This window comes from Polypterus senegalus, chromosome 3 (assembly GCF_016835505.1).
Source record: "Polypterus senegalus isolate Bchr_013 chromosome 3, ASM1683550v1, whole genome shotgun sequence".
Classification (NCBI taxonomy): Eukaryota; Metazoa; Chordata; class Cladistia; order Polypteriformes; family Polypteridae; genus Polypterus; species Polypterus senegalus.
In genome coordinates, this window is record NC_053156.1 from 208,515,308 (window position 1) to 208,534,016 (window position 18,709).

Sequence of the window (18,709 nt, forward strand, 5' to 3'; positions counted from 1 at the left end):
CATGAAGTCTCCTCAGCTCTCAGCTTACCTGCACGTGCTTGAGATCATGCTGATCACCACCTTTAAAAGCCCTTTTCTTTTGGTTCAAAAGGTCCTTAATGTCGCTTGTAATCCATGGCTTGTTGTTAGCATAGCTTACTGGAACTGCAATGTCCATACAGAAGTTGATGTAGTCAGTAGTGCAGTCAACAACCTGCTCAATGTTCTCACTATGTGATCCCTGCAGGATATCCAAGTCTGTAGTTCCAAAGCAGTCTCTCAGAGCCTGCTCTGCCTCAGGGGATCACTTCCTGAATGAGCATGTGGTTGTAGGTAGCTCCCTCACTCTTGGTTTGTAGTGAGGCTGAAAGCGCAGACAGCGGGGTGGCGCTGTATGTGTCTTTAACGTTTGCATAAATTAGGTCAATAGTCCTGTTTCCCAGGGTGTTACAATCCACATACTGGGAGAAGGCAGGTAATGTTTTGTCCAGCGTCATATGATTAAAGTCTCCAGCGATTATAACAAGCGCCTTGGGGTTCTGCGTTTGTAGTTTAGCAACAACAGAATGGATGATGTCGCCCTCTATCTCCACGTCCGCCCGAGGAGGGATGTAAACAATAACAACAATGACGTGTCCAAACTCTCTGGGCAAGTAATAGGGATACAGACTTAAGGCCAACAGTTCGATATTGAAGTGGAGATTTTGACTTTTACATGTCCAGATTTGCACCACCTTGTATTCACATAGAGAGCGAGTCCTCCTCCTTTCCGCTTCTCACAGTTATTTGCGTCTCTGTCTGCTCTAACTATGCTAAACCCGGGTAGCTCCACGTTAGCATCTGGGATGTTAAGTTGTTAGCCACATTTCACAAAAACACAACAAACTTCATTGTGTTTAGGTTCTGACATTTTTCCTCAGCGCAGCCAGTTCATTGGATCTTATTTGGTAGTGAGTTCACATTTCCCAGGATCACAGAAGGCACCGAAAGCTTGTGTCGTCACTTTCTCGCTAGCCGCTTAGCGCCAGCTCTGCTGCCACGATACAAACTTCTTACCTCGTCAGGTAAATAGGAAACCACACCGGCACGGGCCTTTGTTCTCAGTGCTTGAAGTTGACTACCTGAATAGACGAGTCTCCACGTGTTAAAATCCATGTCCAAGTAGTAAAAAGTGTCCAGGGAACGAGTCCACATAAAAGAAAGTGGTAGGAGTGATCAGTGAAATAGAGAAAAAGGTAGAAAAAGAGTCATACACGAAGCTGCTGGAAAGGCTGCCACTCGCGGTGGCGCCTGAGTCATAAAAAAGTAAGGAATTTTAAGTCAAATTATTTTACATAAAGAATACTAACAGTGAAGTTGTTCCAGGTGAGCAACCTTTTGCTTTTCAAAAATGCCTGCTTTGCTTGAGTCTCCATTTGAATGTCAACAGTTGGTACATTTCAGATCATTCAGTATCTTGTAATCTTTATTCACAGTTTAATGATATGAGTAACATATCCATGCTACTTAAAAAAAAAAAAAAAAAGTTAGTTTTGATCCAAATGAAACCTAACTCATGACCAAGTTATTCATTAGTATGTAATTTATCAATTATCTTTTTATTTGGCATTATTTACAATATTATTAACACCACCTATAAATCTCAATATACAGTACAGGCCAAAAGTTTGGACACACCTCCTCATTCAATGTGTTTTCTTTATTTTCATGACCATTTACAGCACTCCATCACTCTCCTTCTTGGTCAAATAGCCCTTACATAGCATGGAGCTGTGTTTGGGGTCATTGTCCTGTTGAAAAATAAATGATTGTCCAACTAACGTGACTTCTGCACAACACAACTGCTGGTCCCAACCCCATTGATAAAGCAAGAAATTCCACTAAATAACCGTGATAAGGCACACCTGTGAAGAGAAAACCATTTCAGGTGACTACCTGTTGAAGCTCATCGAGAGAATGCCAAGAGTGTGCAAAGCAGTAATCAGAGCAAAGGGTGGCTATTTTGAAGAAACTAGAATATAAAATATGTTTTCAGTTATTTCACCTTTTTTTGTTAAGTACATAACGCCACATGTGTTCATTCATAGTTTTGATGCCTTCAGTGAGAATCTACCAATGTAAATGGTCATGAAAATAAAGAAAACACATTGAATGAGGGGGTGTGTCCAAACTTTTGGCCTGTACTGTATATATGCTCATGTTTTAATTATATCCATCCATCCTCTTCCGCTTATCCGAGGTCGGGTCGCGGGGCAGCAACAAGCAGAGGCCCAGACTTCCCTCTCCCGGCCACTTCTTCCAGCTCTTCGGGAGAATCCCAAAGGCGTTCCCAGGCCAGCCGGGAGACATAGTCCCTCCAGCGTGTCCTGGGTCTTCCCGGGCCTCCTCCCGGTTGGGCGTGCCGGAACACCTCACCAGGGAGGCGTCCAGGAGGCATCCTGATCAGATGCCCGAGCCACCTCATCTGACTCCTCTCGATGCGGAGGAGCAGCAGCTCTACTCTGAGCCTCTCCCGGATGACTGAGCTTCTCACCCTATCTTTAAGGGAAAGCCCAGACACCCTGCGGAGGAAACTCATTTCAGCCGCTTGTATTCGCGATCTCGTTCTTTCGGTCACTACCCATAGCTCATGACCATAGGTGAGGGTAGGAGGTAGATCGACTGGTAAATTGAGAGCTTTGCCTTACGGCTCAGCTCCTTTTCACCACGACAGACCGATGCAGAGCCGCATCACTGCGGATGCCGCACCGATCCGCCTGTCGATCTCACGCTCCATTCTTCCCTCACTGTGAACAAGACCCGAGATACTTGAACTCCTCCACTTGGGGCAGGATCTCTCCCCAACCCTGAGAGGGCACTCCACCCTTTTCGGCTGAGGACCATGTCTCGGATTTGGAGGTGCTGATTCTCATCCCAGCCGCTTCACACTCAGCTGCGAACCGATCCAGAGAGCTGAAGATCACGGCCTGATGAAGCAAACAGGACAACATCATCTGCAAAAGCAGTGACCCAATCCTGAGTCCACCAAACGGACCCCTTCAACACCCTGGCTGGCCTAGAAATTCTGTCCATAAAGTTATGAACAGAATGGTGACAAAGGGCAGCCCTGGCGAGTCCAACTCTCACTGGAAGCGGGCTCGACTTACTGCGGCAATGCGGACCAAGCTCTGACACGGTTGTACAGAGACCGAACAGCTCTTATCAGGGGTCCGGTACCCCATACTCCCGGAGCACCCCCACAGGATTCCCGAGGGACACGGTGAATGCCTTTTCCAAGTCCACAAAACACATGTAGACGGTCGGGCAAACTCCCATGCACCCTCCAGGACTCTGCTAAGGGTGAAGAGCTGGTCCACTGTTCGCGACCAGGGCCGAAAACCACACTGTTCCTCCTGAATCCGAGGTTGACTATCCGGCGGACCCTCCTCTCCAGAACCCCGAATAGACTTTTCCAGGGAGGCTGAGGTGTGATCCCTCTATAGTTGGAACACACCCTCCGGTCCCCCTTTTTAAAGAGGGGGACCACCACCCCTGTCTGCCAATCCAGAGGCACTGTCCCCGATGTCCATGCGATGTTGCAGAGGCGTGTCAACCAAGACAGTCCTACAACATCCAGAGCCTTAAGGAACTCGGTATCTCATCCACCCGGGGCCCTGCCACCAAGGAGTTTTGACCACCTCGGTGACTTCAGTCCCAGAGATGGGAGAGCCCACCTCAGAGTCCCCAGGCTCTGCTTCCTCGTGGAAGGCATGTTAGTGGGATTGAGGAGGTCTTGAAGTACTCCCCCACCGACCCACAGCGTCAGTGAGGTCAGCAGCGCACCATCCCACCATATACAGTGTTGACACTGCCGGAGGTGGGAGTTGAAGCTACTTCTGACGGGGGACTCTGCCAGCCGTTCCCAGCAGACCCTCACAACACGTTTGGGCCTACCAGGTCTGACCGGCATCTTCCCCCACCATCGAAGCCAACTCACTACCAGGTGGTGATCAGTTGACAGCTCCGCCCTCTCTTCACCCGAGTGTCCAAGACATATGGCGCAAGTCCGACGACATGACCACAAAGTCGATCATCGACCTGAGGCCTAGGGTGTCCTGGTGCCAAGTGCACATATGAACACCCTTATGCTTGAACATGGTGTTCGTTATGGGCAATCCATGACAAGCACAGAAGTCCAATAACAAAACACCTCTCGGGTTCAGATCGGGGGGGCCATTCCTCCCAATCACGCCCTTCCAGGTCTCACTGTCATTGCCCACGTGAGCATTGAAGTCTCCCAGCAAAGCGAGGGAATCCCAGAAGGTATGCCCCTAGCACCCCCTCCAGAGACTCCAAAAAGGGTGGATACTCCAAACTGCTGTTCGGCACATACGCACAAACAACAGTCAGGACCCTACCCCCACCCAAAGCGGAGGAGGCCACCCTCGTCCACGGGGTAAACCCCAATGCACAGGCTCCGAGTCGGGGGGCAATAAGTATGCCCACACCTGCTCGGCGCCTTTCACCGGGGGCAACTCCAGAGTGGTAGAGAGTCCAGCCCCTCTCAAGGAGATTGGTTCCAGAGTCCAAGCTGTGCGTTGAGGTGAGTCCGACTATATCTAGCCGGAACCTCTCGACCTCGCGCACTAGCTCAGGCTCCTTCCCCTTCAGAGAGGTGACATTCCGTCCCAAGAGCCAGTTTCTGTAGCGAGGATCAGACCGCCAAGGTCCCCCCGGCCACCACCCAACTCACACTGCACCCAACCTCCTTGGCCCCTCCCATAGGTGGTGAGCCCATGGGGAGGAGGACCCACATTACCTCTTCGGGCTGTGCCCGGCCGAGCCCCATGGGTGCAGGCCCGACCACCAGGCGCTCGCCATCGAGCCCTACCTCCAGGCCTGGCTCCAGAGGGGGGCCCCGGTGACCCGCATCCGGGCAAGGGAAAACGTCGTCCAAGGTTTTTATTCTTCATCAGAGGTTTATTGAACGCTCTTTGTCTCATCCCTCACCTAGGACCAGTTTGCCTTGGGTGGCCCTACCAGGGGCATAAAGCCCCAGACAACATAGCTCCTAGGATCATTGGGACACGCAAACCCCTCCACCACGATAAGGTGACGGTTCAAGGAGGAGGTTTTAATTATATTCAAAATAAATTATTAGATGGTTTTATTTTGGAGACTTTGCCTAAGATTTTAAGTGGATCGCTAAATCCCAATGTAATCACATGCCCTGCCTTCCATGATTATAATGAAATGTATACCTTGCATTACACATATTTTAATTGTCAGTATTTAGCCTTCAGCAGTACAATTTATTTTGAGTGCATAACAGGTTACTTTTATTTTTGTTTTTATTTTTAGAAAAAAAAAAAAAATAAAGGTTAAAATATTAATTCAGTTATGGAAGCTATGTTTTTGCTGCCGTGTAACTGAAATGGAGTAATCATGAGTATTTGGTCAGATTTTACACAGATTAGCTCATTACTACTTTGACAGTCAGTTATAGCATGTACACACATACCCAAAACTGGGGTTTCTGTTCAATGAGAACTTTTGGAAGCTGTTGTATGGTTGTATTTTATATAGTAGCATTCTGCTATTCAGAGAGTTAATAGTTGAAGAAAACTAAATCATCTTTGTGTTACTTGATGAGATACCTGGCTAGGGAAAAGTGTATATTCTGTTACGTTTGTCAATATAACACCTTTTTTTCCTTCTACCTATAAATTCCAAGAATGATGTCCAGTATGGCGTTAATCTTGATGTGACAAGCTACACCAATGGACAGCGACAGACTCATAATCCTCCTGGAAGAGCCCTGCCTTTTAGTGTATGGAATTACTTCAAGGTATAACAATATCTTCATCAGCATCTCTCTACAAAAATAACAATCCCAGTAAGGTCCTGTGAAGTGTTTGAAAGACATCAAGATCCATTTTGCATTCAGTTAACATTTTATGTTGAGGCTTAGAGTTTCAAATATTTGGGTGTAAACAAGACATTAAAAATAAACACCTGTTGATATTTAGAATTTGAAATATAAAATATTCTTGTGTGTATCTGGGGTTGGGTAATTGGACCCGCTTCATGGATCCAGCATTAAAGGTTTGAATTCCTTACCTGGATGTTGTTTGTGTTGAGTTTACACTATTTCCTTGTGTCTTTGTGGGCTTTTGTTCCCCATTCCCAAAGATGAGCTGGTTTAGTTAATCAGTTATTCCAAACTGGCTTTATTGTAATTTGAAGGTGTTTACATAAATGGGTCATTCAGTGCACTGTTGTCCTTTCAAGGGCACTGTCCTGCCCTGTGGTTACAGCTGCTTTGATAGCCTCCAACCCTGCACTACACTGAATTGGATTAAATGGGTGTGTGAAGTACATTTTGTATGTGCAATCCTTTCTGTGTCATTAAATCTTAAATGCTTTGTCAAAATGCCTGTTTTTGTTCTTTGGAGAAGCAAGTACAGTTTTAATTAGGTACATCTACCCTTCTCATTTAATTATCTATTTAATCAGCAACAATTTCATGAAGGGACAATGCTATTTAAACCAAGGTAGGTAGGTACAAAACAGTGTCTTGGCAGTTAGGAGAGTCTGTGAGTTACTAAAGTTTATTTGTGTACAGTGTATTTTTTTAGTGGCTCTCAGATTCACTGACATGAGTGTATGAAGAATACCAGTCATGCTGAGGTTTTTGAGTGTAACAGTGTCACATTTCTGGAAAGATACTGTGATCAGAAGTTGACCTCTTTAGAGGGCTGTTAGAGACATAGATAATGGTTTACAATCGGTCAGCATATTCACATTCCCAAATTGCTTTTCCTTGCCACTAATAGAGACAAACGCCCAAAGAATCCTTTTGAGTTATTTTTTCCATTTTCATCTAATTCATACTGAACGGAAAAGCAAGATATGGCAATATTCCTGTTAGTTCATTATGCAGAGTCTTAAAAATATGGACTGGTACCAGGGTTATAACCCATCTGTGAATGGGGTTTTTCAGCAGATAATGGTCATATGAAAAAGTATGGGAACCCCCTTTCTACCTGCATAATAATTTACTTTCAACAAAAAAGATAACAGTGGTATGTCTTTCATTTCCTAGGAACATCTGAGTATTGGGGTGTTTTCCGAACAAAGATTTTTAGTGAAGCAGTATTTAGTTGTATGAAATTAAATCAAATGTGAAAAAAAGCTGTGCAAAAATTTAGGTACCCTTGTAATTTTGCTGACTTGAATTCATGTAACTGCTCAATACTGATCACTTGCAACACCACATTGGTTGGATTAGCTTAGATTGAGCCTTGAACTTCATAGACAGGTGTGTCCAATCATGAGAAAAGGTATTTATGGTGGTCAATTGCAAGTTGTGCTTCCCTTTGACTCTTCTCTGAAGAGTGACATCATGGGATCCTCATAGCAGCTCTCAAAAGATTTGAAAACAAAGATTGTTGAGTATCATGATTTAGGGGAAGGCTATAAAAAGCTATCTCTGAGGTTTAAAATGTCAGTTTCAACTGTAAGGAATCTAATGCAAGAACATCTTGCTGCAGATGGTGTGTCCGTACATCGTTCTACAGTTCAGCGCAATTTGCACAAATAATATCTGTATGGCAGGATGATGAGAAAGAAGCCCTTTCTGCACTCACGCCACAAACAGAGTCACTTGTTGCGTGCAAATGCTCATTTAGACAAGCCAAATTCATTTTGGAACAATGTGCTTTGAACTGATGAGACAAAAATTGAGTTATTTGGTCATAACAAAAAGCGCTTTGCATGGCGGTAGAAGAATGCCACATTCCAAGAAAAACACCTGTTACCTACTGTCAAATTTGGTGGACGTTCCATACATGCTGTGGGGCTGTGTGGCTAGTTCAGGGACTGGGCCCCTTGTTAAAGTCAAGGGTCAGATGAATTCAACCCAATATCAATACATTCTTCAGGATAATGTTTAAGCATCAGTCACAAAGTTGAAGTTACGCAGGGGTTGGATATTCCAACAAGACAATGACCCAAAACACATTTCGAAATCTACATCATGCAGAGGGAGAAATACAATGTTCTGGAACGGCCGTCACAGTCCCCTGACTTAAATATCATCGAAAATCTATGGGATGATTTGAAGCAGGCTGTCCATGCTCAGAAACCATCAAATTTAACTGAACTGGAGAGATTTTGTATGGAGGAATAGTCAAAAATACCTCCATCCCGAACCCAGACTCTGATCAAAGGCTATAGGAGGCATAAAGGAGGCTCAACTAAGTATTGATGTAATATCTCTGTTGGGGTGCCCAAATTTATGCACCTGTCTAATTTTGTTATGATGCATATTTCCTGTCAATCCAATAAACTTAATGTCACTACTGAAATACTACTGTTCCCTTAAGGCATGTCATACATTAAAAGGAAGTTGCTACTTTGAAAGCTCAGCCAATGATATACAAAAATCCAAAGAATTAAGAGGGGTTCCCAAATTTTTTCATATGACTATATATGCTAATGATGTTCTGCAGAATCTAGGTACAAGTGAGTGAATTTTGCAATGCCTTTTCATGTAACCAGATTGCCTTGCAATTTCACCAATTGAAAAGAGTGTGCCAGTTGCTTTGAGTATGAATTAATTACCACATAAACTGAAACAAATTTGCGACACATTGAAGTTGGTTTAGGTTCAATTCCTGTGTTTCACTTTCAGAATGTTATTTAGTTTATGTTTCTACAATATTGGGTTGCTATAAGCAAGGGGGAATTAGTATTTGGTAGGTGTACCCCTTAACTTCTTTAAATCTTATAAAATGAAAAGATTTAGAAAAAATATTTGCAATACTTATATATTATATGGAGAGAAAGAGACCAAAGTGCAAACTCTTTGTATTTTCTTTGTTTACAGAATGGCTGCTCTCTACGTTTGCTTAATCCCCAGGCTTTTTCTGTTACCGTATGGAATGTCCTTTCCATTTTGCAGGAGCTTTTTGGAAGCATGGCTGGTGCCAATGTGTATGTTTATCTCTTTGTTGCTTTATTTAAAACAGTTAAATAACATCTAAATTAACAAAGGAAATGGTGATTATAAGTTAATAATCTCATCTCAGTATAAATGTATCCTAATCAAGATTATAATTTTGCCTTTTTATATTAGTTTTTATTACTATATTTCTTCTGAACTTGCTCAGAAATTCAGTTTAGTTTTAGTTTTTCATCATCTTATGTTTTTTTAGCTTTAATTTGGTTTTTATTTCACCAAGACATTTCTATTTTATTTTTAGATCTATTAGTTTCAGTTTTAGTAATTATGGTCTGGTTATAGAGCTGCTATCAAGTTTAGTTTTGTGTCACAATCAGACAGAACTGTACATTTAACGGATTGGGATATAATATGAGTTTAATGTTAGTGGAAGCTTACTACACTACGTAGTTGCATGTATAATCAAAACCAGATACTGAATATGAACAATTTTATAATTTTTAAAATATTTGCTATGTCATTTATGCTGAACAAATGTGTGCTGACTGTTGATACTTTTCATTTTTTCTTTTTCTTGCTCAGAATGGGCCAATTTGTAATTAAATGTAGGTGAATTTTAAGGTTTGAGGGTTTTTTTTACTCTAAATGTGTACAGTACACATCATATCCTGATCTAAGACAATATGCTTATGTTTAATGCCATTCAAAAATCTCGTATACTGGGCTTTATTTTCTACCAGCCATATTGAACTCTGATTCCATCTCGGGCAAATAAATTTATAGACAGAATTTTGCCACCAGCAGGCCTGAAAAGATAATAAATATCAGAAAATAGATTCTGCTGCGTTCTGACAGGTTGAAAATCATGGGGGCTTAGGAAGAACGGGACTCTTAGACTTGAATCAGTGTGCAAACCCCTCCTAGCTGTGTTGAGGGAAACAAAAACAAGCATCTAATGTCAAGGTTAGAGGCCTTTGAGACTTGAATAGCCCATGCATAAGAACAGTAAAACCTTAACGAGCACAGTAAGAGCAGGTAATAGGAGTTTGGATGTGCACAAACAACAGAGACAGCATCTGAGATGAGGAGCAATATATATATATACATTATCTAAACATGTTTATGCAGAATAGGATCAGAGGAAACCCGGAGCCTACCACAGCAGCTCTGGATGCAAGGCATGAAAAGTCTCTGGTATGCAATATGTATGATATGGACTATGTTAAGAACAAAAACGATATGAGGATATAAGGATATTTCAACTATCTATTTTGAGAGACGGAGAGAAAATGGGGACACGTTTTAAAACATAATTCTGCTACTGGATTATTTTTGCAATATCGGGTATTTTGAGGTGCGAAAATAAACTAAATATTGAATAAATACAAAAACACATTTGTATGTTTAGTTTTCACCAGTTGGCAGAGACTCGTTTGTCCTACCTACCTGTATTTCAGTAGAGACATTGCCAGCTCAGGAATTTTACAAGGTTTGTATCGGTTCATTGTTGAACGACTTTTTTAAAGCAAAAGGGATTGGGCAGTAAAAATATGCTGATCTTGTTTGATGACTGTCAGTCTCTTGATCAAAGCCGTTTTATTTTCAGTAAAGATTTCTTCTGTGCAAAGTGTCAGGGGAATTCTTGTTAACAGAATGCAGGCACCTGAGAAATAAACTGAAACATTACTCACTCATGATTTTTCTGTCCATATGGTAAAGGTTTTGTTGACCAGCAGGTGTTTGAATTACATCTTGATATACAACAAGCGAAAACAAAGCCAGCACAGTAAATTGCTTTCTATGCCACACGATTTACTGTACATGCCCGTTTTCAGCTCGCTCTGTCACCGCAAATGAGTGTGTGAACACCCTCCCTCCTTCACCAGCTGTTGTTCACTGGATGAATAAATAAATATATATATATATATATATATATATATATATATATATATATATATATATATATATATATATATATATAATACAGTAATCCTCTCGCTCGCTGGGGTTCGTTCCAGACCCCAGCGATAGGTGAAAATCCGAGAAGTAGAAACCATATGTTTGTGTGGTTATTTTTATATATTTTAAGCCCTTATAAACTCTCCCACCCTGTTAACATTATTAGAGCCCTCTAGACATGAAATAACACCCTTTAGTCAAACGTTTAAACTGTGCTCCATGACAAGACAGAGATGACAGTTCTTTCTCACAATTAAAAGAAAGCAAACATATCTTATCTTCAAAGGAGCGCCGTCATAAAGGAGCGTCAGGAGCAGAGAATGTCAGAGAGAGCGCTCACAAAGAAAAGCAAACAATCAAAAAATCAATACATGCTTTTAAGTATACAGAAGCTTGTAGAGGAGCGTCCCTGTCCTCTGTGCAAACAGCCCCTCTGCTCACACCCCCTCCGTCAGGCAGAGAGCGAGAAAGATAGAGAGAAGCAAACAAGCACAGCGCGGAAGCATATCTTATAGCATTGAGGAGTTTTAGTTAATATGCAATACATGCTCTGATTGGGTGGCTTCTAAGCCATCCGCCAATAGCGTCCCTTGTATGAAATCAACTGGGCAATCAAACTGAGGAAGCATGTAACCTAAATTAAAAGACCCATTGTCCAGAAAGCGTGAACCAGCGAAAATCTGTGATATATGTTTAGATGTGCTTACATTCAAAATCCGCGATAGAGTGAAACCGCGAAAGTCAAAGCGAGATATAGCGAGGGATTACTGTATATATAATATATTATAGGCGGCTCGTGGTCGATTACTTTTCTGTTTTAGAGTTAAACGTTACAAAGACTAACCGCAACAATATTCATTCAAAAATGAAAGTTAAAAATATTTAGTCTTTCTAGCCACTTTAACAGTTTTGTTTAGTTTTAGTTATTCATTTCGGTTTTGTTAATTATTTTATTTCAGTTTGCGCAAATGTTTTTTCAATAAAAGTTTCAGTTTTGATTGTAGTTTTCGTTAACTATAGTAACCTTGATCCTAATGTAATCTGAGCTGTTTTGTAATATTCTATAGTTTGGAATAAATAATCTCTATCATTTAGCAGACTTTGTTAATACATTTATAAGTGACATCCTAATACTTCAAAGTAATACAGAGTTTCTTTAAAGTACCTCTGTAGTACTAGGGTGTTGTATCGTGTTAGCTATTATAGATGTAATGAGAAGCCAAGCAAAATGAAACCTTTCATTGCCAAACTAAAAATACTGCAATATGCAAGCTTTTGAGGCAACTCAGGCCTCTTTTTCAGGCAAAATGGAATCATGTGCACAGTGCATCCGGAAAGTATTCACAGCGCATCACTTTTTCCACATTTTATGATGTTACAGCATTATTCCAAAATGGATTAAATTAATTTTTTTCCTCAGAATTCTACACAACACACCCCATAATGACAACGTGAAAAAAGTTTACTTGAGGTTTTTGCAAATTTATTAAAAATAAAAAAACTGAGAAATTACATGTACATAAGTATTCACAGCCTTTGCTCAGTACTTTGTCGATGCATCTTTGGCAGTAAATACAGCCTTAAGTCTTTTTGAATATAATGACACAAGCTTGGCACACCTATCCTTGGCCAGTTTCGCCAATTCCTCTTTACAGCAACTCTCAAGCTCCATCAGGTTGGATGGGAAGCGTCAGTGCACAGCCATTTTAAGATCTCTCCAGAGATGTTCAGTCGGATTCAAGTCTGGGCTCCGGCTGGGCCACTCAAGGACATTCACGGAGTTGTCCTGAAGCCTCTCCTTTGATATCTTGGCTGTGTACTTAGGGTCGTTGCCCTGCTGAAAGATGAACCGTCGCTCCAGTCTGAGGTCAAGAGCGCTCTGGAGCAGGTTTTCATCCAGGATGTCTCTGTACATTGCTGCAGTCATCTTTCCCTTTATCCTGACTAGTCTCCCAGTTCCTGCTGCTGAAAACATCCACACAGCATGAGGCTGCCACCACCATGCTTCACTGTAGGGATGGTATTGGCCTGGTGGTGAGCGGTGCCTGGTTTCCTCCAAACGTGACGCCTGGCATTCACAGCAAAGAGTTCAATCTTTGTCTCATCAGACCAGAGAATTTTGTTTCTCATGGTCTGAGAGTCCTTCGGGTGCCTTTTGGCAAACTCCACGCAGGCTGCTATGTGCCTTAGTGGCTTCCGTCTGGCCACACTACCATACAGGCCTGATTGGTGGATTGCTGCAGAGATTATTTTCCTTCAGGAAGGTTCTCCTCTCTCCACAGAGGACCTCTGGAGCTCTGCCAGAGTGACCATCGGGTTCTTGGTCACCTCCCTAACTAAGGCCCTTCTCCCCCGTTCGCTCACTTTAGATGACCGGAGAGCCCTAGGAAGAGTCCTGGTGGTTTCGAACTTCTTCCACTTATGGAGGCCACTGTGCTCATTGGGTCCTTCAGAGCAGCAGAAATTTTTCTGTAACCTTCCCCATATTTGTGCCTCGAGACAATCCTGTCTCGGAGGTCTACAGAGAATTCCTTTGACTTCATGCTTGGTTTGTGCTCATATATAGTATGTATGTATGTATATATTGTGTGTGTGTGTATAAATACAGAGTAAAAGTGAAACGTTGGATTTTTTTTTTTTTTATAGAAATACGAAATGAGACTTTTTAAAAAAAAAAAATAGAAATACAAGTATTAGCTCAGAATGGAAACGAAAAATTAGATGAAAATGGTGGCGCGGTTACAAAGGAATCAACTTTTTTCAGGATTGTAAATTTTGTTTCAGTGTAAACTAATTCCACTTATCACTTTGTTAATCACAAAGACAACTTTGAAAAACGCTGTGAAACTCGAACAGTATGGTATTCACACTCATCGCAACTACCCAATCGGATGCTCAGTGGAGCACTGACTCAGAATTTGGCTATGTGTATGATGTTGTGCCTAAACGCTTGCTGGGACTGTCCGAGACTGGAAATTTCGCAACAGACCCTCTCTGTTTGAGATAACCTATTACAGGGTTCCCAAGACTCAGAGTGGAAAGTGTAGGAGCAGCATTAAGTATTTATTGCATCGCATTTTTGTTTGATAAAAACATTAGTTATTCTGAGATTTACATTTTGTTAAAACAAAAATCGTTTAAAATGATGTTCTATGAATGTTAGTCTGGGCCCTCACAAAGTATTCGTTATAGTGAAAATTTTGCTACTTTGGTATTTGCTTTAACAGGATTTGACTTGTATTTAGAAAGAAACTGAAAACCTTAGTACAGTAATCCCTCCTCAATCGCGGGGGTTGCGTTCCAGAACCACTCGTGATAGGTGAAAATCCGCGAAGTAGAAACCATATGTTTGTATGGTTATTTTTATATATTTTAAGCCCTTAGAAACTCTCCCACACTGTTTATAAATATTCTCCACACAGTTATATACAGTAAACCCTTGTTTATCGCGGTTAATCCGCTCCAGACAGATAAATGAATTTCCACGAAGTAGGATTCTTTATTTATACATCTAAAATTTTCGCAGTTAGGGCATTGAAAACCTGTTTACGACCTTCTAAATACGTTTTTTTAACATTATTAGAGCCCTCTAGACAAGAAATAACACCCTTTAGTCAAAAGTTTAACTGTGCTCCATGCCAAAACAGAGATGACAGTTCTTTCTCACAATTAAAAGAATGCAAACATATCTTCCTTTTCAAGGTGCGCGTTGGTAGCGAAGAATGTCGGAGAGAGAGAGAGTAAAGTAAACAATCAAAAATCAATAGGGCTGTTGCACTTTTAAGTATGCAAGCACCACGCTAAAGCGCCTTAATGAAGGGATCAATGTGAAGGTAGCCTTTCAGCATTCTTTAGAGGAGCATCCGTATCTTCTAAGCTAACAGCCACTGTGCAAACAGCTCCTCTGCTCACACCCCCTCCGTCAGGAGCAGAGAATGTCAGAGAGAGTGAGAGAGACAGAGAAAAGCAAACAATCAAAAATCAATACGGGCTGTTAAAGCTTTTAAGTGTGCGAAGCACCGCGCGGGAAGCATATCGTATATCATTGAGGAGTTTTATTTAATATATGCTCTGATTGGGTAACTTCTCAGCCATCCGCCAATAGCTTCCCTTGTATGAAATCAACTGGGCAAACAAACTGAGGAAGCATGTACCGTAAATTGAAAGACTCGTTGTCCACAGAAATCCGCGAACCAGCGAAAAATCCGTGATATATATTTAGGTATGCTTACATTTAAAATCCGCGATGGAGTGAAGCCACGAAAGTCGAAGCGCGATATAGCGAGGGATCACTGTATACTGGAATTACTAGAGATAAAATACCTGTACAGGGTGAGGCAAAAAAATGGGCAAAGCCAAAAATTACAGAACAAAAAAAAAAAAAAAAGTTTCATCTTTGTTTTTTTTTTTAACAGGAAGTACTGGTTAGGAAATTAACAAAAACTAGACAAATGGGTAAAATATCGTGTGTTAGCCTTTCCTTTCGATTCCCTAAAACATTCCCTAAAAAAGCCTTGTGGGAAAACTTGTAGCCAGTTTTTTTTATAGAAAGAAGAATTGTTGCACTCAATTTTGGTGACTTTAAAAAGTTGGTCAGCAGTGGAAAATCTGGACTCTGACCACACCAAAAATATGAGATTGATGGGCTTGCATTCAATTCACGTCTTTGTGGTCTTTGCAATGTTGGCAAGGTCATTGTCTGTTTTAAATGTAACTTCTGATCATTCCTTCTCTGAAAGTTACAAATTCCTTCTAATAATTGTCCATCTTTAATATGTCTTGGTGTCGAGCTGAATTCTTAACACTTTTCACTGGCTTATTTTCTGTCATTCAGTACCATAAATTTTATAGTGTTTGTCCCTGCACGAAGTGGCTTTGGTCCTTCCAGATTATCTGGAACATAACCAACATTATCTGTTGTTTCAAAACATTAACCAATTCTCTCCATGCGTGATAGAGCAGTAGGTATAAGATGCCTTTTGCATCTTATAAACTTCAGAATAGCTATAGCTGGACTGTCTAAGCCCAGCTATATGATCCACTTCCATTGGTATTTATAACACTGCATGTTGTAGGTCTCTCCCATCTCTGTTACACATTATTTTGAGCTCATAACAAGCCTTGAGTTAAAAGGTACCTTGTTTGTTTTGGAAGTATTTTGATATCCATTGAATGTTTACATTAGATATAGCAATCACTATTATGATTTGCTTTTGTGTTCAAAGATTATATATGTGAGTTTTGTTTCCAGTTTTTTTTTTCTTTCCCCCAAAATGTGTTTTGTATAACAAATGTATACTAGCAAAGTATTGTATGGAGGCTCTCAATAAAGTTTATTTTGTGGTTTAATGTGCTATATATCCTCGCATTACATGATCTACATGGGTCCCTAGCCATTTCTTATTTGCCCATGGGTGTACCTTTAAAGGTGTTGCTGATTTGACTTTCACTATTCCTGTACCTCATTCTCATTTTTTGGGGGTGATACATGCATGTTTACAGTATAATGTGGTATTTTAAATACCTTATGTTTGTATTTTGTACAATACCTACATAATTTACTCAGTTTATTTTTCCTTTTCATATTTCAGATACCTTACTCCTGCTGGGACACAAGGCTTTGCTCCACATTATGATGATATTGAAGCTTTTATCATTCAGTTAGAAGGCAAAAAACACTGGCGAGTCTACCAGCCAAGGTTATTTTTCTGTCTATATATCTATCCAGCTTGATTTTTCCTGTATAAAGTTAATCATTTTTGATCCAAATCTAGTTTTTTCAAATAAGATTGTGCATTTTGACAATCCAAATTTATTATGGTAAATACGTTTACCAGAATTTTACCCCTCCACACATATTGAAAATTGGACATGAATAACTGATTTAATGTTTTATGAGTTACTTTGCGTTAATTAAAAATGGGTAGCTTTCTTTTAAAACAATAGCACAGTTACAAGTAATTAAACTGTTGGTATGTTAAACTATCTGCACCTTAGCAGCAGACAAACTGTTCTAAGCCAACACATACCAAAACTATGCAAATTCTCATGCATAATCTACTGTAAAATAAAATGCAAAGGTCTATGTGCCAGTCCCTCCTAGCAATTAGATAAGTCAGTTTGGCTTTGGTGACACTTATCAAAAGAGGGAGTGCTGGTATGAGACATACAAGGAGGGATAAAGGAGGAGGAGCTATGCTTGGAGTCACCTTCAAAATCATAAAAGTGGGCTGATGGTAAGCATGGCACCTCAAAATGACAAAGTCTAACAAGCAGGCTTTAAGGGAGTGTGCTCGATGGAAAAAGCACCAGTCAACAGAGGTTCAGATACAGAGTACAGGCACTGAATGTACACATAGGGCAAGAGACATTGCCTGACAGGTAACATGGCTACTAACAGAATAAAAATGGTTCATTTATTGCTTGGTGATTGGATTTTCACATTTTGTAGAAGCATTTTCGTGTATAATCAAAATAATTTACAAAGACATTGTTGGTAATAATGAAATTATTGGTTTATGTAGGCTGTTTGCAAACTACCATTTCTTCACCTCTCGTTTTTTAGTTTGTTATGGGGAAGGAAGCAGCTACTCTAGTAGCCATTCAGACAAAGTAGTAGAAATTATTTGGTTGGGAAGGTTCAGGACACAAACAAAAGTATAATGTGACAGTGCGGTGATGTAGAATACAGTGCGGTGATGTAGAATACAGTGTTAATGTTATTCCCTGTCACTTTTTTTGTACAAAAATTAATTTGTAATGAATTTGGAGAATCTGTCAGCCTTTAGTCTCTAGTAATATGGGTGGGAAAGGAGCTGAAGTGTATCTAAATCCACAGTTGACAGTCTTTCTTAGTTGATTCTGCATTTACTAAAATGCTGTTACCTCTGTTACATTATTGTGTTTATGGAGCTTAGGCAATTTTCAAATAATTGGTACTAGACGTACTACATTGTGAAATAGTAACTTGACACAAGTGTAAGAAAGCCAATAGAGACAAGATGAAGGGTTAGAGACTTAGGTAAACAGTATTTAATGTCTGAGATCAAAATAAAATAAGGAAAAAATAAAAGTATTCAGAACAATCTTGGCACAGTCTTAAGTTCTCCTAAAGAGACTGAAAGACTGCTTCTAAAGTATGGGCTTTGTTTTCTTTGAGTTAAAAAATGAACTCAACCTCTGGTTCTTTGCCTCATTATATATTACTCGAGGTGGAAAAGGGTTTCAGAGTCTAAGGAGGAAGTGATGTCATAGGTCTTCCTGACATTCATTTTCCACTCTTAAGGACAGAAAGGGAGAAGTCATCAACAAGCGTATCTTTCAACTCTCTGACCTCACAGTAAAGTCCTGAAGAAGATCCCTAGGCATTTGTAGGACATGAACTACATTTTCATGTATCATAAATAAAAAAAAATGCTGAAAGTGTGCATTAGAATATTGAGAAGCTGGCAAACTTACATTGTTGGGTGAAAAGACTTTGTCCTTGTAATCCTTTTTGGGCTTAGGGTACAGTGCAAAGCTGTATTTTTAGCTACAGCCAGAGATCCCAAAGAAAATGTGCAATCCTAAAATAAAACAATTAATGGAGATAATCATATACTGTACCTTATTCAAGGTATATCTTCTGAAGGTGCAGTGACTGCTGTAAGAAAGACTTGATTGTTTTTTCTTCAAAGATGGATAGGATTAAAACATCTACTATAAAACCTATGAAACTGCTACCTAGCTTATTTAAACAATTTACTGGGATCTATTCTGTTGCAGTTAATCACTTATAATTGACATTTCAGATGAATAGTATTTACGCATTTTCAGGAAAATGGAAGC

The 18,709-nt window shown here is 40.5% G+C and overlaps 1 protein-coding gene across 1 annotated transcript in view; it reads left to right on the forward strand.

Annotated features, from left to right (window-relative positions):
- riox1 (ribosomal oxygenase 1) overlaps nt 1–18,709 on the forward strand; it is an 86,957-nt gene that overhangs the window by 26,193 nt on the left and 42,055 nt on the right. Inside the window, exons 5-7 of the mRNA XM_039748390.1 lie at nt 5,693–5,806; nt 8,849–8,955; nt 16,474–16,581. Of these exons, the coding sequence (XP_039604324.1) occupies nt 5,693–5,806; nt 8,849–8,955; nt 16,474–16,581 (329 nt within the window). The remainder of the gene's footprint in view (nt 1–5,692; nt 5,807–8,848; nt 8,956–16,473; nt 16,582–18,709) is intronic.